Source organism: Miniopterus schreibersii (genome assembly GCF_964146895.1).
Source record: "Miniopterus schreibersii genome assembly, chromosome: 2".
NCBI classification, from domain to species: domain Eukaryota; kingdom Metazoa; phylum Chordata; class Mammalia; order Chiroptera; family Miniopteridae; genus Miniopterus; species Miniopterus schreibersii.
In genome coordinates this window covers 168,746,361-168,768,579 of record NC_138102.1, presented here as the reverse complement: position 1 = coordinate 168,768,579, position 22,219 = coordinate 168,746,361, and the positions used below count along the sequence as shown (strand labels likewise).

Below are 22,219 nucleotides of genomic sequence, written 5' to 3'. Positions count from 1 at the left end.
AAAATCTAGTCAGTGCTAAAATGTGGATGAAAAAGTATTAGCAACCAACTTGGTGCAAAGCATTTTGAAACTTAAGTGCTATGTAAATTACTGGTTTTAAAATTAGAGTATAGTCAAGTCTCAATCATTTGTACAATATGGCAGCCACTGTAGCACAGACCCTCCTCAATCAAATAATGTATTTCTTCAAACTGTCATTTTCTCTAGAAAGCACAGGTTGATAAAAACCCAAAGCAAGTGGTGTTCTTAAGGAGTGACTCATGGCTCACAGTTTAGGTGGCACATAGCTGTGCTGGCAGAAAGGGAGAAGGTGCAATGAGGCAATTACTCAGGAAATTCAGACAGAACATCTGTTATTAAGGTTCAGACCTAAATGAACCAAATTTTTTCAATATGGTTTAGATTAATCAGCTTTTTAAAAATGCTCCAGTCTTTCCTACCCATGTAAGCAAATGCCTAACAAATGGAACCAATCCTTTGGTGAGTAGAGGAAAGTTCTATAGATGTATCATGCACATATGGGATTATTACTTACAAATGATACTTGTATCTCACATATCAAAGTTATTGGCAATAAAAGGTACCATTTAAAGTTCCACATAATGTAAATTTTCTGGTTTTGATTTTGCACTGTAGTTATACAAGACATAACCATCGGGGGAAACTGGGTGATGGGTACATTGTACCCCTTGGTACTCTCTTCACAACTTCCTGTGAATCTATAATGTTTTCAAAATAAAAAGGTTTTAAAAAGTGATACATAGGTCGTAACTTCCAAGCTTAATGCCAAAATTAGAAACCCCTAAAATAATCCCAGGAATAGTGCAAGTTTTTAATTATGCTTAGGAGTGGCTGATATACACAGAGTCTGAAAGAATGTGAATTTGTTTAGATTTAGTATTGGGGTTTGGAGGCCATTCCTTTGTTGATAGGAGTGATATTTTGTGAGTTTCCATCAGGCCCACAGAGCTTGTATTTTTTATGGCTGTATAATTCTGATTCACAATATGATTAATTTTTTCTATCATTTACACCTTCTTGATTTGCCACAATCTACCCTGAATCTGAAAAAGTGACAATCCAAATTTCAATTTTATAACAGTTAATTTCAAACTTTTTTGACTATGACCTACAGTTTGAAAGTCTTTTATATCATATTCCAGTATGAAAATATATACATGCCATCTTCCCATAAACACACCCATGTATCTAAATAAAATCTCAGGCAACTATACTTACACTTTGTTTTTGTGATGAATACTAATATTATACATCATTCTACTCTCTCCTATCTTATTCTAGTTCATTTAAAACATAACAATTAAACTGGTTCCATAATTCATGAATGAGATGCTACCCATAGTTTTTAAAACATCACACACTCTGGCAGGCAATATGATACATCTGCAATGATAATAATCACATTTTACATGCTTATACATCGATACATATATGAGTGTGTGTGCATGTGCATAGATATATGTCTTTGCAGCATGTATAGACCACAGTCATTCCCAGTTTCAGTGGTCACTGTTCTATGTTTTCCCATATGGGCACAAGTTCCAAGTCCTGATATAAACCACCACACTGACGCCTCACTCACTCTACTGGCATTGGTTCTTTAAGCACAGTATGGAGATTTCCAGTTTTGGTCAACCTGAGGTCCAGCTCTAGGGATCACAACTAGGCAAGGAAAACATGAGAGCCGTGTTTTCTGAGAATGTATCAGGCAAGGCCAGTTGAGCTACTGGGCTGCTGGGGAGGAGATGAGCTCTCTGGAAGACTTCACAGCTACTGGAAAAAGCAAAGACTCTGGAGCAGCAGGAGGCCACAGAGGTCAAATCTCAACCCTGATAATTAGTAGTTGTTGAAATTGAATAAGTTATGTGACCTCACTTATCATCAATTTCTCCATCTCCGTTAGGTGAAAATAATAACTACCTTATATAGAATTTACAATGTTCATCTCTGCAGTAACCAAGAAACTAGTGCATAAAACCACCTAGCACCATGCCTAGACAAGGTAGGTATTTGGTAAGTCTTAGTGCTTCCCTGATGCTAGAGGGCAAAGAAAGTAAGCACTTAAAAATAGAGCTTACTTTCTTTGTAGGCTCTCTCTTCCCCATAAGGACTAGACTTTGTTCCATTTCTTGGTTCTCCAAGAGCCCCACCATGGGAACTGTCACCTCCTGTAGTTTCTGACTCCTGGACCAGAGGCTGGGCCTTCCTCAGTTCCAGAGCTGTCTGTTTCTATAGACAGCCTCACAGCATTTTATCCCAACAGTGTTTGACCAAAAGACATGTGATCTTTACCCAAGACCATTCAATACTTCCTGCCTTGGATCTTATGGGAAACCTGGGGGTAGGGGAGAGTCATGAAGTTAAAGGGGAAAAGCATTTTTCAGGCACAATTTTTTCATCAGGCATTATCCACCTGCCCACATCAGAACCTGGCTCTGGAGAAGGGCTTGACTAGGAAAGAAAATGGATCATGCCCAGCATGGCTATGAAGCTATTCCCAGAATCCATAGCTCCCAGATCTGTCTCTGGAGAAAAGTTACATGTGTGGTAAGCGGAGGATAGAGGGCGGGGACTTTAGAAGGAGATGTGTGAAACGTACTTGCAACTAAGATGAAACTCCAAACTACTGTCATGGGAGTCCAGCCCCTTTCTTTAAAATTGTCTTACCTTGGAATATCTTCTTCAATTGTTGCACACCCATAAAGAAACACAATCACGCCAATTACAGAAGATGGGATGAGGAATGATGTATATAATCCCAGCCAAGCAAAATACAGTCCAATTTTTTCTCCAAAATACTTTCTGGAAAAGAAAGTATAACACATATTAAGAACATTTATATACTTTCCTCATTTCTGTTGGTTCTAAACCTGACAATGGGTCTGCATAAATAAAAAGGAATGGAAGCTACATGAAAGGGGGACCTTAGCACAAGGAACCAACAACTGGTCTTCTCCGAAATGAATTACATTCCATTGGAATAACATATACACGCCTGTCCTGGCTGCCTATGTGAAAGAGCTGCAAGAAGGAATCCAGCCCTCACAGCAAACGAAACATATTCCATAAATTTTGGCATCTTCACCAGACAAACATGAATAACACATCATCGTTCCACGAATGCCGTGAAACCCACAGGAAAACACACCTTTTGGAACTGGCTTATTTAAACAAAATACACAAATTATATACTTGAGGATGTACACTTATGTACACAAACTAACATAAATATACTCACAGAAAAATTACTAGAATAAATTTGATAAAATATTAGTAATAGTTTCTTTAGCTAATAAAATAATGGGTGGTTTTTATCTCTTTGTTGTTTTTTTAATCTTTCTGTATTTTTAACTCTCTTCTTTGTTAATGAATTACTATTATAATTTTTAAAAATGGATTCATTTTAAAAAGAAAATTTACCATGACATATCTTTTTTTATTCCCAGCTCATAAAGTTAGTAAATTATCACACTAAGCCTCTAAAAAGGTTTTTTCCCTTAAATAAATACTGGTTATGGTCACCTGATGCAAAAAAAACAATCCACAGAGGAGCAGTGTATTTTATTTCTCAAGAGCCTCTGACATAAAATCCAGGAGGGAAATGGGAGCTCAGCCCATGCTGTGATGGAAGCACTAAGAGTGAGAACAGTGAACGGCCTGGCCTCTTTATCCGCTACCCGAGGGGCTCTCCCCACTAGGATGCAGACAACTGCGAGAAATGTAGCTTCCACCCTAACAAGAGAAATATGGATAGCCTGTGAAAATAAAACTCTTCTTGAACCCATCAGAGTGGAGGTTGCAAGGGAACCAGGCAAACTAAATTTTAAAAAGAGAGAGAGAAGCCCTTCCAAGGAAAGGTGGGACACACAAACACTTTCATATTTGTAACTATAAAAGTGAGTAGGAAGAAACAGAGAAATTTTTTTAATTTCTAGAAGGCTGAGTGTAGGTTAGCATGACAGGTTAAAGTAACTAGGTGCTCCAGACACAAGAGGAGTTTGCACTCATTCATAAGATCCTATCCAACAGCCACCACCCAGTAGTCATGAGAATAGTGGGCAAGGTAGGGAAACGGAGGGAGCTCCTTTAGTTCCACACAGCCATGAAAGTCCACCCATCTCTCAGGACCATCTCCCATTCAAACCAAAAGCCTTAAGCAGTGAGCAACAAGGTCAGCAGTCTGCTGCTAGGGGAGGGCCAGGAAGGAGACCTTTCTCTGGCAAAGGACTGCTGAGAGCCAACAGTAAAGGGAACAACGAAAACAAATTCTCAGCCCTCCATGGCCCACACAAAGCATACAGTAATAGCACCCCACTGCTGAAGACATCTGAAATATGTGGTCCAGTGAAGGTGACTCTAGCAACGACAAAATCCAAACCTCGCTCATCCTCTGACTGCACTGACTCCCCTCCCCTCACTAGCAGCCTGACAGAAGAGATATAGCACATTTCCAGGGCTAAACATCATTTACTTCAGTTTCTACTGCTCTTTCATACACAATGTCCAGAAGTCAGTAAAAAATCTTGAGACACATGAAAAATAATAAACCCATTTTTATTGTCAAGAAATAAGGAAATCAACAAAACCAACATTGATCTAGATGCCAGAATTATCAGATAGAGACTTTAAAATAATTAAAATTAATATGTGAGGAAGAATTTCATGCAAAAGAGGGACAACATGCATGAGAAAATTGGGAATTTTCATAGAGACAGAAATACAAAAATGTAAAATTAAAATGCTAGAAAATAAAATGACAAATGATACCAGATATGAAAATGTCTTCATTAGAGTACCTTAGCAGGAGACTGAACACAGCCAAGGAAAGACTCAAGATGTGAGTCAATAAATATTACCCAACTAAGACACAAAGAAAAAAAAGAGGAAAAAAAGAAAAAAAATAACCTAGCAATCAACAGTTGTAGGATAATATCAAAGCACTTGTCATATATGTAATTGAAGTCCCAGAAGGGTTAAGAGAAATATAAATGAAGAAATATTTTAATGGAACATGACTAAACATTTTCCAAAATTAATCAAAATTACTAAAACACAGATCCAAGAACTCCAGAGAACCCCAAGCAGAATAAATACAAAAACAAAAATAAAAACCCACATACCTAGACACATCATAATCAAATTTTTGAAAACCAAAGGTAGAAAGAGAAACTCTTTAATTAACCTGGGGTGGCAGGGGTAGGGGAGCAGGGGGAGGAGGAAGGAAGAAGAAAGAATATAATACACAAAGGAACAAAGAGAATATTTACAGCCAGGAGCCAGGTGGGAAACATAAATGACTGAAGAAAGCCAAGTGTGACAAACCATAGCTTCTCCAGTGGAAAACTAGAGAGCTCAGGTCGATCTATGGGGAGCAATAACTATTTAGCTCTACCAACCCAGGGTGGCATGTGGGGAAATGGGACGAGTAATGTCCGACCCCACAATTTTCCCAGAAAAGTTAGAAATCTGTATTTCTCTTAATTTTTCAATGTTGGCAACTAATTCAACTGAAATACAAATGTGCAAGGCAAGCAAAGGACATCCAAGGACTGGACAATGGCCAGGGGCTATTAGTTGGTACCCTTTGTGCTATAACAGAGATCACAGAACATAGGCTCTGGAGTGGAAGGAGCTGGGCATGAATCTGGCCTCTGCTGTTTCCTAACTTGGGAAAGTTTCTCCGAGTCTCTCAGCTTTATTTTTTCCATTTAAAAATATGTTAATATGAAAATTAAATGAGCAACAATCATGAGGACATAGTAAGCAAGTAATGAATATTAGCTGCTGTTGGTGATATTACTCTGGAAATCCATGTGATCTACTGCATTGAAATGAACTTCTGTTCATCAAATGACACTATTGAGTGAAAAGACACACCACAGAGTGGGAAAAAATATTTGCATACATATACCCAACAATGAACTTGTATCCACAATACATAAAGAACTTCTACAGGTCAGTAAGAATTTGGCAGGCAGCCCAACAGAAAAATGAGCAAAGACTTGAAGGGACCCTTCAAAAAACAGGAACCCAGGAGAAACAAGATGGCGCGTAGGTAACAGCGGCACCCGCAGCCTCCCGCAACCACATCAAAATCACAACTAAAATACAGAAACACCATCACTCAGAGCCTCCTGAGATCCGGCTGCACAGAAGCCCCACAACCAGGGAGCTGAAGGAGCATCGAGACCGGGAGGAGGGGCGGGGACGCGGGCGGATCGGGGCTGAATCCTGGAGACGCAACCACGGGCGCACACCCGGTACCACCGTTGAAACCCGGGAGGGAATCTCCAAGGTAGGGGTTTCCTGGAGGAGTGAGGGGTCCCAGCCCCACAGCAGGCCCCCAGCCCAGGGCTCCAGGGCTGGGAAGAGATGTCCCCACAACTCCGGGCTGTGAAACCAGCGGGGACTGTCCCTGAGGGTCACGGAGGCCGCGGGAGCCCCAGCAGCTCCTCTTAAAGGGCCCGAGCACAGACTCACTCGGACACGCTCCCTCTGAGCCCAGCGCCGGGCAGCAGCCTGAAAGGACCCGGGACACTTGGGGAGGAACTAACCTGCCTGAGATCCGGGCCAGAGGTGGAGGGGCGGCTTTCTCCCAGGCAGAAGGGCTGGCAGAGGCCATGGCTCCTTTGGTGCGTCCTCCCCGCACACAGCGGGCAGGCAGGGGCCATGTTTGAATCGCCAGCACCTGACTCGCACCTTTGGCCCCGCCCCGTGATTCCCGGAGGCCCCGCCCCTCCCCACCTGCAGCTCATCCAGGCCATTTCCAGGGGCTTTTCTGTGCAAGTGGCCTCTGGAGCCTCATGCTTAAAACTTTCCTAAAAACTCCCAAACAAGCAGCAGTGGGTCCCATACGGCTTGATAAGCAGCCCCAAGCCTGGCACTAGCGGCAACCTGCATTGGTACATAGCTTGGCCTCTCCTGGACACCGCCAAGCCCAGCACAAGTAGCAGCCATCTACGGTTTGCTGTGTAGCTCATGCTGGGTAGCCCTGGGCAAGGCACTGTCACAGGCTGACTTTGCACCTCCCGGGAGGCCCCAGAGACGGTGGACCTGGTGGTCAGACTCGACCAAGCTGGATTACACCCTACCACATCCACCAGTGACACTCAAGGGGCACACTTGGTGAACACCAAAGCTCCACTGAAGTAAATCCTGCTCCATAGGGGTGTCTCCAGCACAGCAGCTCTTTGGCTGTAGTTGCAGCTGGTCCTCACAGCTGATTGGCCTGGGGGTCAGTTCCTCCCAGGGATGCCAACAGCAACCAAGGCTCAACTACAACAGGACAGTGCACACAGCCCGCACAGGGGAGCACCTAGAAGGCCCAGCTCAGGTGACTGGGGAGGCTGAGCTACTGGACCCTACAAGACACCGACTATACAAACCCTAGAAATTCCAGAAGACATAGCAGCTCTACCTAATACATAGAAAGAAACACCTGGAAGCAGCCAAAATGTGGAGGCAAAGAAACATGTCACAAAAGAAAGAACAGAAGAAATCTCTAGAAGAGGACCTAAATGAAACAGATCTAACAGACAGAGAGTTCAGAATTTTGTTTATGAGGATGTTTAAGCAGACTATTAGGGAAATAACTGAGAAAATCGATAACATAATAAAGTACCAATTTGAAATGAAGGCTACAGAAACTGAAATGAAGAATAATTTACACGGAATCAACAGTAGAATAGAGGACACTGAGAATCAAATCAGCAATTTGGAACATGAGGAAACAAAAAACACCCAACCAGAAGAGCAAAAAGAAAAAAGAATCCAGAAATATGAAAATAGTATAAGGAGCCTCTGGGACAACTTCAAGAGGCCCAACATTCATATTATTGGGGTGCCAGAAGGGGAAGAAAGAGACCAAGGAAGTGAAAACCTATTTGAAAAAATAATTACAGAAAACTTCCCCTACCTGGGGAAAGAAATAGACTTACAAGTCCAGGAAGCGCAGAGGGTCCCAAACAAGAGGAACCCAAAGAGGCCCACAGCAAGACACATCATAATTAAAATGCCAAAGGTTAAAGACAAAGAGAGAAACTTAAAAGCAGCAAGAGAAAAACAGCTAGTTACCTACAAGAGAGCACCCATACGACTGTCAGCTGATTTCTCAACAGAAACTTTGCAGGCCAGAAGGGAGTGGCAAGAAATATTTAAAGTGATGAAAAACACAGAACTACAACCAAGATTACTCTACCCAGCAAAGCTGTCATTTAGAATTGAAGGTCAAATAAAGAGCTTCACAGATAAGAAAAAGCTAAAGGAGTTAATCACCACCAAACCAGCACTACAGGAAAAGTTGAAGGGTCTTCTTTAAGAAGAAGCTAACGAACAAAAGAATCTGATGAACTAAATAGATCCAGAGACATTGATGCATGCAACTGACGATCATATTTCAGAGGAAAGAGGGAAGCGGGGTGGAGGATGGGAAGAGATTAACCAAAGAAGTTATATGCATAACCCATGGACACAGTTAATAACAGGGTGAAGGCCTGGGAAGGGGGTGGGAGCGAAGTGGAGGGGGTCAATTGGGGGGGGAAATGGTATTCCTGTAATACTCTCAACAATAAAGATAAATTTAAAAAAAAAAGAAAAAAAGGAACCCAAGTGACCAATAAACCTATAAAAAGGTGCTCAACTTCCCTAATCACCAGCTAACCAGATAAATGCAAGTGAAATCACAATGCAATAGCTCTACACATTCATGAGAATGTCAAAAATGAAAAAAGTGGAAAAATACCAACTGTGGGCCAAATCTGGAGAAACCAGAAAGCTCACATGGTGCTGGTGGGGCGCATACAGAGTGAGCCACTTTGGAAGAGCTGCTTAGCGGTATCTACTACAGCTGAGCATGGGCTTCCCTACAATCCAACAACTCTACTCCTAAGTACATACCCTATAGAAATGGATATACGTGCATCAAAAGATACAGACAGGAATACTCAAAGCAGCACTATTTACAATAGCCTCAAACTGGACACTACCCAAATGCCTGTAAATAATACAATGGATAAATACATTGCGATATATTTGCCCAGTGAGAATGAGCAAATTACAGGAACACACAACAATAGGAACAAATCTTACAAACATAATGTTGAACAAAAGAAGCCAGACCCTACAGAATGTAGATATACTGTATTATTCTATTTATATAAAGTGTGAAAGCAAAATAACTGTGCTAGAAGTCCTGATGGTAGTTAGCCTTAGGAAGGTAGTGACTAGAAGGGAGTATAGTTGGGGAGGAACCTTTGGGGTGCTAATAATTTTTTTGGTCTGGGTACTGCTTGTATGGGTGTGTTCACTTTGCAAAAGTTCAGCAAGCTATGTATATTTATTATATATACACCTTTCTATATGTATGTTATACTTTGATTTTAAAATGGTTTTAAAAAGATACCAAATATCCTATAATCTTCAGGCCAACAGATTCCCTGGAGATCATTTGTCCATTCTCTTGACTTCAAGCCAGACAGCATTTAATCCATGTCAGATACACGTGTCTTTCAGGTTGTCTGTCACCAGAGCTGAAGGGGCGTTCTCCCCTGAACGAAGCACGAAGGCAGGCTAACAAAAGCCAAGGCTTCCCAAACACAGCCCTGAAACGCAAGGCTGGGGGTTGACAGGGCAGCCCAAGGCAGCGGTGGAGGTGAAGGACGCCGGCACCATTCCCAAGCGAGCAGATCAGAAGTTGAGCAAGAGATGATTAGCATGGAGCAGACATGCCAGCAGGGCTTGTTCCACGGGAGCTGGCCCTGTCAGCTGGAGAAGGGAACTTCTGTTCTCAGCTCCTGCCAAGCCCACATCACCTTCCTTCCTGGTCTCCCAAAAAGCTGTCAGGCTTTCCTGGCCCCTCAGGAGGTGGGTTAAAGGCAAACAGATTCGGGTACTCTTAGCAGCATAATGGGCAGGGGCCCAAAGAGAAAGTGCTGAGCCTTTAATTAAAGTTCACAGTGATTGATTCTCTGAAAGACAGCCTGGAATTCCCCAGCTATAGACGGCCAGGAAAGCCAGCAAAGGCCTCTCCTGGGTGAAACCATGAGATGGGGCCAGCGTGGGTTAAATATTCAGTCAATTCAAGGCTCAAGCTCCCTGTCAGAATGTTTTCTCCCAGCTCAAGGGTGTCCCCACAACCACTCCCTTTACAAGGTGGTATCCAGCTGAGGAAGAAATGTGTGCACCCTTATGATGGATGAAGAGAGGGAGCCTCTGACCCGAAGGCTGTCCCCTGGGGAATTCCTGGTTTAGACCTTGGAGCCCTGCAATGGTCAAAACTCCAACTTCATTTTCTCCTGCTGTCCCCCATTTTGGCTTTGCTCCAGCTCATGGGCCCCTTATGTTCCTCATACATACCACACCTGCTCCCACCTCAGGGCCTTTGCTATGGCTGTGCCCTCTGCCTGTAATACCCCTTCCTCAGACCTCACACTCACTTCCTCAGTCTCTGCTCCATCGCCTCCTCAGAAAGGCCTCCTTTAATCACTTCATTCCAAACGTCAGCTGACCTCTCACCTTGTTTCATTTTTCTTTTTTCTTTTAAACGTTTTTATTGATTTCAGAGAGAGGAAGGGAGAGGGAGAAAGATGAAAACATCAATGATGAGAGTCATTGATCAGCTGCCTCTTGCACGCCCCCTGCTGGGGATTGTGCCAGAAACCTGGGCATGTGCCCTGACTGGGAATCAAACTGTGACCTCCTGATTCATAGGTTGATGCTTAAACACTAAGCCACACACCAGCTGGGCGCTTCATTTTTCTTCATAACACTTAACATTACCCAACATTGTTTTCTAAATTTATTGGTGTTTTTGTCTGTCTCTGCTGCTAGAATATAAGCTTCATGAGAGCAGACACTTTTTCTGTCCTATTCACTATTATTTCCTTAGTGCCTAGCATATGCCTGGGACACAGTGGTGGCTTAATAAGCATGTGTTTAATGGATGGCTAAATCCTCATGGTAACCCCATAAGGGGTTACTAGGCTTGTCCCTCCTCTAAGCAGGGAGTGAGCACAGCTCAGAGAAGCTGAGTAACTTGTCTCAGCTAACAAGATAGAATCCGGGCTCTGATCCTGGGCTGCCTGATTTCAAGCCTATACTTTACCCATGACATGTGTCTCTTAGGTCACAGGGGATATGATAATGCAGACTTGAGCCTCCTAGTTTGCTAAGTATTATGATTTATTTTCTACTTTAATAGAAAACTGAAAAGAACCCTAAGGAGAATCTAAAACAAAATTCTTCACTCAGTGATTTACAAAATCCAATAACCCCCAGAAGCGCATTCACATCAGAAAAGGCAGTCACGGCAGTGTTCCAATTTCTACTTGTTAAATAAGCAGTGCATAAAATGATTATTTAGACAGTTTCTGTTTATTAGTGAGCAGCATGAGAGCTTCCAAGTACACATCAGATGGTGATTAGAGACACATGCTCATGGCTAGTCCCCAATCATTTATCACCTAATGGTTTTGGCCATTTTACATTGTTTTCATTTTCATTCTTAAATAGTGTTTGGTGTTTTGTTTTGTTTTCCCATGTCCAATCTTTAAATAAAGATGGAAACATAAGGAACACTGATGGTGAAATATAGCACGCAGAGCATAAAAATGGCAAAAAAGAATTCGATAAATTTGCCTCAATGATACTCACATAGATCCATAAAATGCATGCAACTGAACAAAACTATTATATGACGTATGAAGATATGTTATTACCAAAAACCAATGTTAAAGGTGGAGAGGGTATTATACCCAATTGGCTTTTTATTTGTTGGGAGTTAAAGATTGTCCGCAACTAGCATGTATAATCTGCAGAAAAGTCCTTGCAAACATAGCCCAAAACTGTCTCTTTTAGCTCATAGTTTAGGAATGCAGGATAAATATTAGATAATAAGCCAGCTAAATTTTTCACTCAAACTGCAAATATGACAAATGCCAGGTCATAAAAGTGGTGGGGGTTTTTTCTACTTTGAAGCTATAATACAGTGATAAATTTTAATCTAAGTTTTATATATATCATTGCCCCAAACCAAAGACGACATTTCACTATTTAAAAATGTATTTGCTGGAACATTTTTTCTTGCACAGTTTAATGTAATAACATAAAAAGTGTGTGCCACCTTTGTTAAAAAGGGAAAGGATGAACTTGTCCCTATGTATGAAGAATATTATAAAACACTATATGTGATGAATTTTATAGTACAATCTCCATTAATATCTATTTAAGACATTTTTACTTAGAATCATTTCTTCATCATTTTCCACATAATATTGACTTAAAAACTATTCCTAAGAGGGTTAAGGGGATGACACCTGTGCTGCAGTGAAGGTGGTTTATGCGGAGCTGCAGACCTGCTCTCCACCCAGCTCCACCAGCTCTGTGCCCCAACAAGGTGACTTCAGTAGGTTGTGTCAACCAGGCCCCCTGGCTCTCTGCCTGCTGGGTTGGCCAATGGGAGGCACCAGCAGGAGATAGAGGGGTGGTAAAATAAAGACTGTGGGAAATTCATCTCCTCCACCTGTCTGGCTGCAAAGCCCTGGGTTGGCAACGGAGGCCACGGCCCTCCCTGTCAGAGCCCTCCCTGTGCGGTAGCTTCAGCACCACTCTCTCTGGGCTCCTTAACCACAACCTCCTCTTTTTTTTTAAATGCATCTTTATTGATTTCAGAAAGAGGAAGGGAGAGGGAGAGAGAGATAGAAACATCAATGATGAGTCATTGATCAGCTGCCTCCTGCGCACCCCCTGCTGGGGATCGAGCCCGCAACCTGAGCATGTGCCCCAACTGGGAATTGAACCATGATCTCCTGGATCCTAGGTCGATGCTCAACAGCTGAGCCATGCCTGGCCGGGCCTACAACCTCCTCTTGCCCCTTTGGGCCTAAAGGTGCTACCAACTCCCTACTGTTGTTGATCCTTGAGGTGTTTCCATCCCTTGTAGATTTCCCTTCATTCTCAATTACCCAATTGAGTGTGTTACCTCTTCTTTAAATAATACAAAGTTCAAAAGTCAAAAAAGGGGTTGAGGGGATTTAGAAGTTTCTGATTACTACAATCGTCTCATTTTATTCATTAGGGAACTGAAGCTGAAGGGCATTACCAAATTTGTCCAAAATCACCACCAATAACTAGGCAGAGCCCCAAGTAGAGACCTGAGCTTAACATGGGAAAAATAAAGACCATACATCATTAAGACTGTTAGAAGAGTTGTATGAGTTAATATAAAGTAAATAGCTTGAAACAGCACTTGGCACATAGTAAATATGCAGAAATGTTCCCTAGCATCATCATCACCACCATAATCATCATCATCATCATCATTGTGTGCTAATTCCCAATCCAGCTGAGAAAAAAAGGGAATATAGACTTAAAATTATACACTCCTTCAGTATGTTGAAAAAGAGGTGCCAGGGTTCATGATGTGCTGAGAGTAAATTCAGTCCCCTTACGTCCCCTTGGCCAGGTGCCCTGTTCAGCAAACATCCTGCACAGCTGTCACAGAATGGCCCTGCTTCAAGGTCTCCCAGCAAGTAGGTGTCACTGTTAAATGAAAATGACCTTCATCTCACTGAGTTACAAATATCCCTAGACAGCAAAGGAAAAGTGCTTTTAAAATCATAAAGCCAGAGATTCCAGCACAAGTACTGTGGCTTTTTTACTCCACATTCTTCCAAAAAGAAAAGAGGCCAGAGGTTAGAATAAAAGAGGTAGAATAACTGTTTTGACTTTGCTGTCCCATAATGTGTGCGGGTGGCAGAAAAAAATAAACCTTTTTTTCATATGACAAAAAAATTGTTCTTCAGTGTCCTTCAATATTCTCAAGGGGAAGAAAGACCAGTACTGTGACATGAAACAATTATGCCAAGTAACCAGTTATATTTTATGTTGAAAGTGTAATGAAGAAATGTCTTGGTACAAAACATAGCATTTACTGAAAGCTCACGGACGAGGTTGGTGCCGATGGTTTTGAAGAACACCCGATGCGTGGAGGAACCTCCAGGAGAACTGAGTTAGAGCCCAGCCCTCCCAAGTTACATCTGCTCTTCACGGAGACACAGCCATGTCCATCCTGAGCTCTGCAGCCCCTATTCTTCCCTCAGTGCCCATCCATGTGAAATCTCAACTCTAGCTGTTTTTCTTTCAAACTCCAGATGTAATTCTCAACTTAAAATAACTCTGTTTGTTCTGTCACTGGGCATGCACCTTTTTTGGATGCTTTCTCTTTTCCAAAATTTGTTCCCTTCTCATCCACCAACAAAGGGAAGAAGAGGAACATTTATTGAGCACCAATATGGCTTTTTACATACATAGATGGTTATCCCTACCTTATGAGTTAGGAATTATTCCTTCAATTTGCATATAAGGAAAACAAGCCTCAAAGAAATTTAACCACATCCCCAAGGTCCATATTCAGTTAGCTCACATCTGAATTTCCAACCAAAGTCTATCTCGAGAATCTTTGATCCCTTCCATTGTTCCACTGTTTTGTCAACTCCAAATCCTTTCTTTCCATGGCTAATTGTACCTCCCTCTTCTACCACTAGAATATGACTAATGGATAATAGAATCGGAATAATTGTATATAACACACACATACACGCAGAGAAAGTACAAAATAGGAAAAATCTCCATTGTCTCATCTTGACCCAGAAGATCACTATGTGCCCATGAGTCATGTTAAAAATTGTAGAAGAATAAAAACAAAAAACTTCCAAATTGTTTTTCCAACTATTAAGCATTAGTCTGAGCGCCATAAATCTTTTCCTTAGGAGTTAGTCAGAATATTTCTCCCTCTACTCTCTCCAAGGTAGACCTCCTTTGCCTCTGAGAATGTCTACTCTCTTAGCTACAGCCTTTGGTGTGGTGAACAGTAAATGATAGTAAGGAACCGAGGAGCGTGGGCTCAACACTTCAACATAAAAGCAGCTTGAGCCCAGCCAGACGTGGCTCAGTGGTTGAGCATTGACCTAGGATCCAGGAGATCATGGTTCAATTCCCGCTTGGGGCACATGCCTGGGTTGCGGGCTCGATCCCAAGTAGGGGGCGTCCAGGAGGCAACTGATCAATGACTCTCTCATCATGATGTTTCTATCTCTCTCTCCCTCTCCCTTCCTCTCTCTGAAATCAATAAAGATATATATATATATATATATATATATATATATATATTTTTTTTTTTTTTTTAAAAAAAAAAAAGCAGCTTAAAAAGCTTTCAAAGCTAAGACCATCTAAACCATATCTTCACACACCCTGATTGAGGGTAAAGATGTTTAAGCTTGCCCAGCTGGGCGTGGCTCAGCAGTTAAGCGTCGACCTAGGATCCAGGCGATCAGGGTTCGATTCGCGGTCAGGGCACATGCCCAGGTTGCGGGCTGCAGCCAATCAATGATTCTCTCATCATTGATGTTTCTATCTCTGTCTCTCCCTCTCCTTTCCTCTCTCTGAAATCAATAAAGATATATTAAAAAAAAAAAAAAAAGATGTTTAAGCTTGAAGAGGTTACATGGCAGACTCTCAAAAGATCTTCCTCAAGCCCATCCCATCTCTCCGACCAAAAAATTTCTTCCTCAGACCCCTCACCAACAATAAGCACTGTCAGAGGATGCTGGGAATGATGCCATGTCTTTTTCCTCCATGGTCTGAGCTCATTCAGCTCTACTATCTTGTTATTTAAGTGGTTTTGTCTTATCTCCCCAGCCTTACTGCTAGCATCTCAAGGGCTTATATGTATTTTTCTCCCCACCTGGGCATTATACAAGGCTCTGCCCCTTCCCAGCATATGATGAATCCTTGTTGAATGCATGAATGATGAACATGTGAAGTGAGCACCTCTGTGCATCAGGTAATGACAAGTAGAAGAAAGAAAGTTTCAAGTGATTTGCATGGAAGCTACTTAGGAATAAAGTCATCAGAGGCAGCACCAGTCTCTAAGACCAGGCTCCTGATTCCCTGGAATAATGTACATATGGGTAGCCTTTGTCTTCCCATGAGCTTTCTCCCAGCATCTTTCAACTTAAGGAATAGGGGCTTCTTTGAGCTTAGATGCTGCCTTGGTCCCAGTGCCTTCTTCTCATTGGTACCAATGTTGAATCAGCAGAACTTGAGGCTTAAGTCAAAGGTTACATGCTTTCAGGTTGCTGGTATAGATCCTGAGGTATCTGAGTACAGAACAGTGCTGTAACCTGGAGGACCACTCCAAAATTTGAGGACAGATGCTCCTGAACATGGCAGGCCCCAAAGAATTCAGCTTCCAGATCATAGGAAATGTCATGAATTCCTTATCCAAACCTCCCCCAAAGTTCTTTCAGTACCCTGGACACATGACAGCAAATACATGAAGGATAAATAGCTCTTTAAAATACACACAAAAAGAATTGAGGTGAAAGAAAGGAAATGAGCTTAAAAATAATCAGATGTGAAAACTGGCATGAGCTTCGAGGAACATAAAAAAGCCATCAGAGTTAAGGAGTTCACAGGAGTCACTTAGCTGTCACTCAAAGCAAGAATCCTCAGGATTGCAGATGATAAAAGAAATGATCTCTAGATGAGATATGAGGACATGGTAGCAATACTCAGCTATGATTATTGAGGCTCCAGAGAGAAGTAAAGATTCAATCATTCGTCTTTCACCTCATGTTGAGGATGCAGAGAAGGAGACAAGGTTTTAGGGATGAAAGTAGCAAGAAAGAGAAGAGAAGAGAGCAGTGTCCCCATGTGAACTTGACCCTCTCAGAACCTGGCATGTGGCAGCATGGGCTGAGATGAAGAGACCAATGTGGGACTTATAACAATATCTCCTAAGTCATCCAAAGGCTCTTTCCCAACAATGCTTTCTTATTATTTCAGGGTAAATGCATCACAAACATATGGATTTGATTGTATTCCCCCACCCCCATCTTCCTCTCCTCATGCCAGAAAAACGCAAACAGATTTCAAAATGAAAAGGAAAAAACCAAAGAACAGCCAGAGACTAAAATGCATAGTATGGTTTCAAGCAAGCTTGGAACATGTTAGGAAAATAATTGTCTCTGGTCAACAAATTCAAATGGCAGTGGCACCCATCCCTGTCATTAACACTGACAGCTAGGAAAGTAACTGCAATTAGTGGGAGAGAGATGTGGTCTGCCAGTGGGAACTAGAAAGAAATGAACCCCAAATGTCTGACACCTCCATGGGTAAGGTGACACATCATTTCCCTACAGTGTCAAGACCAGCGCGTAGGGGTGAATCTACTTCTGTCCTCGGACTTTATCAAAGGGTCAGTGGTGTCCAGCTGTTCTCCATCTCCACTGGAAATGGAACAAAACGGCTTCCAATAGAGTGGAGGGAATGCAATTTCAACATCAAAAGGAATGACCAGTTGTAATCCACTCTTACAGCAATGCATATTCATCTCATGCCTATAAATCAATCTATTTACAAATATTTATTGAGTGCCCACTCTAGTAAGGACTGCATCGTGTGCCAGACACTAAGTTCAATGATTATCAAATATTATTCCAATCCTCACAACAGCACTACAAGATGGGTATTATTAACCCCATTTTATAGATGAAGACCAAGACACAGAGAAGCTAGATGAGTTTCCCAAGACCATAAAGCTAGGGAATGGTGGAATGTGGAGCATATTCGTTTATTCAATTCTGATTTTATTTCTATTTTATTCTTGAATTTCAGCTAAGTTCTGAAAGGGATTCTTTGTACCTACCCACCAAAACTGCACATCATTTTATGTTGACTAAGTGCTGAGTGAATGAATGAATGAGCATAAATGATGGGTTTTAGCACCAATGTACTTATACCGTGTTTCATCAATTTAAACATTCACCTTTTTTAAGTATTAATGATATAAATGTACATCTTACAATCAGTAGACTCTAAGAATTAATGAAATGTGATCATCTCTATCCAAGACCAGTTTCACGTGAAAGCATAAGGAACAATACAAGACAGTGAGATACTGTGATTTGTAAGAAATTCAGATGACTGGAATATATTTCTCAGATATATTTGGTCTTCAGCCACAGTTCCTGCCTCACAGCTCTCAAACCCCTTGAAATTTCCTAAGGAGAACAACAATGGTGTCCCTTATTGTGTTAATGAGGTGACTTTTCAACCCCACCCAAGGAAGTGGACTGGTTGAGTAAAAAACAAAAAAAAGTTTCCCCTCATTTTACAGGAGTCATTTAGCACAGACCCTGGCCTCTCGGCAGCAATGTCTGATTTCTTAGGCTCCAAAAAACCTTTGTAGAAGAAAACGGAGAAACGTCCATTAGCGGGTCCTACCTCTCAACACACTCAGTCCTTCCTTTGATTTTAGAAGCGACTAGAAGTGAATGAACAAAGTGATAGCTGGAAATAATTATCTGAGCATAAGACAATTAGTGCGACAGCCACAGAGAGCAAGTTATTAGCCGTCCACGTGGCTGCAGGATGACCCTTCCTTTGTAAACACACCAGCAGTGAACCTCGGCCCAACCTGATCTCTGCCCTCAGGAACTGAGAGTCTTAAATCAGTCACAAGGAGGGGCAGGCGGCAGAGGCTGCACACATTTTGAAGGAGGCTCTGAAAACAAGAATAAAGACGTTCCTGGAAGCCGTCTTGGAAGGGGAAAGGGAAACCTTGATGACTCCGTGAGATCTTGGAATAGGTTGCAACGGGGGGGAGGCCAAGGGCGTCCTTTCCTGGACATCTTTAAAAGAAGAGGGAACCGTCTAGGAAAATGTTACGATGTGTAGAAGTGACTTTAAAATACTTCATCCTGCACAGTGTGAGAGGGTGTGTGCTACTTGACTGAAGCTATGAGGCAGGTGCCAGGCAAGACGGCCCAGGTGTTCAGCTGGTGCTCTATTCAGAAAGCCTGTGATCACAGGTGGCATTTCTGCTTTCCTTGTCTCTTTCAACAAGCTCAGCTTGGTAAATTAGCATAGAGTGTCAGAAATGGATTTTCATAGGTAAAAATAATGGCCTGTTGAGTAGCATAACAAATGTTAGAAAAGAGCTCTCATTTGGTGGAATTGGAAGAATTTAAATAATGCGGAATGGCTAGACATATTTCAGACATACCCCCTTGCTTATAAATACCCCTGGAGGCCTGTACCCCATGTCCTAGAGATGATGCCTTAGGCTAAACCCCTAAATAGCCCCATGTGAGTCTCTGGATTCTGTTTTCCTGACAGTGATTTGTAAGGGTGACAAAATTCTGTCTCTAGAATTGAGGTTTTTGCCTGGAGCGAATCTTCCTTTTTTTAAAAAAATATATCTATATATGTGTGTGTGTGTATTGATTGATTGATTTCAGAGAGAGGAAAGGAGAGGGAGAGATAGAAACATCAGTGATGAGAGAGAATCATTGGTTGGCTGCCTCCTGCACACCCCCTACTGGGGATCGAGCCCACAACCCAGGCATGTGCCCTGACTGGGAATCAAACCATGATCTCCTGGTTCATGGGTCGATGCTCAACCACTGAGCCACACCAGCCAGGCTGGAGTGAATCTTTCATGCAAGGAGATGATCAGAAAATATAAAAGAACAGTAAGCTGGGCCATCCTGAACAGGTTGTATGAACTACTTCTTTTCCTACACTTGTTAATAGATGTCACTTATTTCAAAACATCTTCAGAGGCTAACAATGTCTATCAAGAAAGAATTGTGCAGATGGCAACAGATGAATGAGGTGTGATCCTGCATGAGTGGAGGGGCAGGAGGAAAGATGAGCCTTTCTTTTTGTTAATGATTTCTAGCTTAACTCCACTGTGGTCTGAGAATACATGTCATATGACCTCGATTCTTAAGAAGCACTGAAACTTGTTTTATGAGCTAGAATATGGTCTAGCTCAGTAAATGGTCCGTGTACACATAAAAATAATGTGTCTGCTGCAGTTTGGCTGCAGTGTTCTATAAATACCAATTAGGACAAGTTCATTCACAATGCTGTTCAGGTCTACCATCTCCCTACTGATCGTCTGTGTGTTCTCTCAATTACAGAGAGAGTTGAAATCGCCAAATATAATTGTGGATTTGTCTATTTCTCCTTTCTGTTTTGTCTATTTTTGTTCCATACATTTTTAATTGAATTTATTGGGGTAACATTGGTTAATGAAATTATATAGGTTTAAGATATACAATTCTACAATACATCATCTGTATATCATATTGTGTGTTCACCACCCCAAGTCAAGTCTTCCATCACCATTTACCCCCCTTTACCCTCTTCTACCTCCCCCCGCCCTCCTTTCCCTCTGGCAATCACCACACTGTTGTCTGTGTCCATGAGTCTTTTTTTTTCCTTCCCTTAATCCCTTCACCCTTCTCACCCAGCCCCCAACACCCTCCCCTCTGACAGCTGTCAGTCTGTTCTCTGTATCCATGAGCCTAAAGCTCTGTTATCAGGTGCACACAATCCCAAATAGGATTGTCACATCTTCCTAATGAGTTGGCCCTTTGATCAATATAAACATCATCTATATTTCTGATTATATTCCTTGCCCTAAAGCCTATTGTCTGTTACTAATAGAGCCACTTCTGCTTTCTTTTAATTAGTGTTTCCATAATGCATCTCTTTTCACCCTTTTATGTTTCACTTATCTCTGCCTTTATATTTAAAGTATACTTCTAGCAGGCAGCATGTAGTTGGGTATTGCTTTTTATCAATCTAACAATTTATACCTCAATTTTGACGTTTAGGCTATTTATCCTTAATGTAGTTGCCAAATATGGTTGGGTTTAAGTCCACCATCTAGCTACTTTATTTTGTACTATTCAGAGAAACTACAGGGCTGGCCTTGTTCCTTCAGGGATTCCCTGACTATTGTCTAATGCCTGAAAACAGTTATTACATATATTTTAACTAGTTTAGAGTTGTTTATGGCAGAAAAGCTAGTCCTACGCCACATACTCCATCATGGCCATAGGTGGAGGTAGGAAATGTGTGTTTAAACTGTTTCTCGGGTGAGTCTGGTGTACCTAGAATTGCTTTCATTCAAGGGTCACAAGTTCAAATGGGTAGGGGAAAGGCCATAGTGAAATGTGAGTGCTGGGTATAAGGTAATAAGGAATGCTGGAAGCTGTGGGGAACTAGAGAGCATAGGTTCCACTTGAAAATATTCACATTTAATGTTTTTAATACACCTTTTGGACCATGTGTAAAAGAAATGTCTACTAGTTGAAATCTTCCCTGAGGCCACCAGCTGGCAACACCTATGAATCTTCTCCAGCATCAACATTCCTCTTAAAATGAGGCACCCAGAATTGAGCGCAATCTTCCATGGCAGACTGACAGCTCTAGGGTGGTGACACCATAGTTACCCACAATCTGTACCCCATGGGTTCATTACTTCAGTGTGAGACAAGTTTGTGTTTGGCAATAAGCTGAGGGCTCATGTTTAGCTGTGGTCATCTTAGCCCCCTCCTCCTGCCCCACCTCTCTCACACAAGGGCCTGCCAAATCAAATTCTCTTGGTCCTGTACTGTTATTAACCTGCCTTTGCATTTGCCACTATTAAATTTCACCTTGTTGGTTTGGGCATAGGGTTCCTTCCTGTCAAGAACATTTTGAATCTTGGTTCTGTTATCTTTTAAGGTAACTACTTCATCCAGATGTGTACCAATGACAAATCCAATAAGTGTGCCTCCCATTCTCAAGGACCCAGACTAGTGATTAGTCCCCATGACACAGCCCCGTTGACTAATGCTGGCCAACCAGCTCTGCCTTTGTTCCTCATAATCTCTACCCCCAGGGGAACAGAGGATAGAAGGAGATGGAGCCCAAACAAATAAATCCAGCTCTTAGAAATATCATGGCGAAATGCCAGAGTGACGGGGAATTTGCAATCTGCTTGGATTTTGTATAAATGTTCCCATGAATACTGCTGCCACTCATGCCCACAGGTAATAGATAATGTTGAAAGTGGAGAGGGCAGGGCCACCCTAGAGCGAGGCTGTGGGTTATTACTCCCATTTGGCTTTCATTCAGAAGCCCCAGCTCCCTGGCTAATTTGCGATGTGGCCTTGGGCTGTAACTCAGTCTTCCCTGAGCTTCAGCTTCCTCATCTGAAATCTCCCTCTACAAGGACCCAGACAAAACTTTGCTCAGGGGAGACAACTCAATAGCCCAAGAAGCTCTGCTTCTTCTCCCAACCTCTCTCCCATTAGAGACCCAGACTATGCCCTATTCCCACGAGGCTTTGCTTTGCCCTGGC

General features: G+C 42.1%; 1 protein-coding gene across 1 annotated transcript in view; it reads right to left on the bottom strand.

Moving 5' to 3' along the window:
• Nucleotides 1–22,219, bottom strand: part of ANO2 (anoctamin 2) — a gene marked incomplete at its 5' end in the record, with an annotated part of 267,613 nt that overhangs the window by 137,999 nt on the left and 107,395 nt on the right. The window contains one exon of the mRNA XM_081127869.1: nucleotides 2,689–2,823. Coding sequence (XP_080983995.1) covers nucleotides 2,689–2,823 — 135 coding nt within the window. The remainder of the gene's footprint in view (nucleotides 1–2,688; nucleotides 2,824–22,219) is intronic.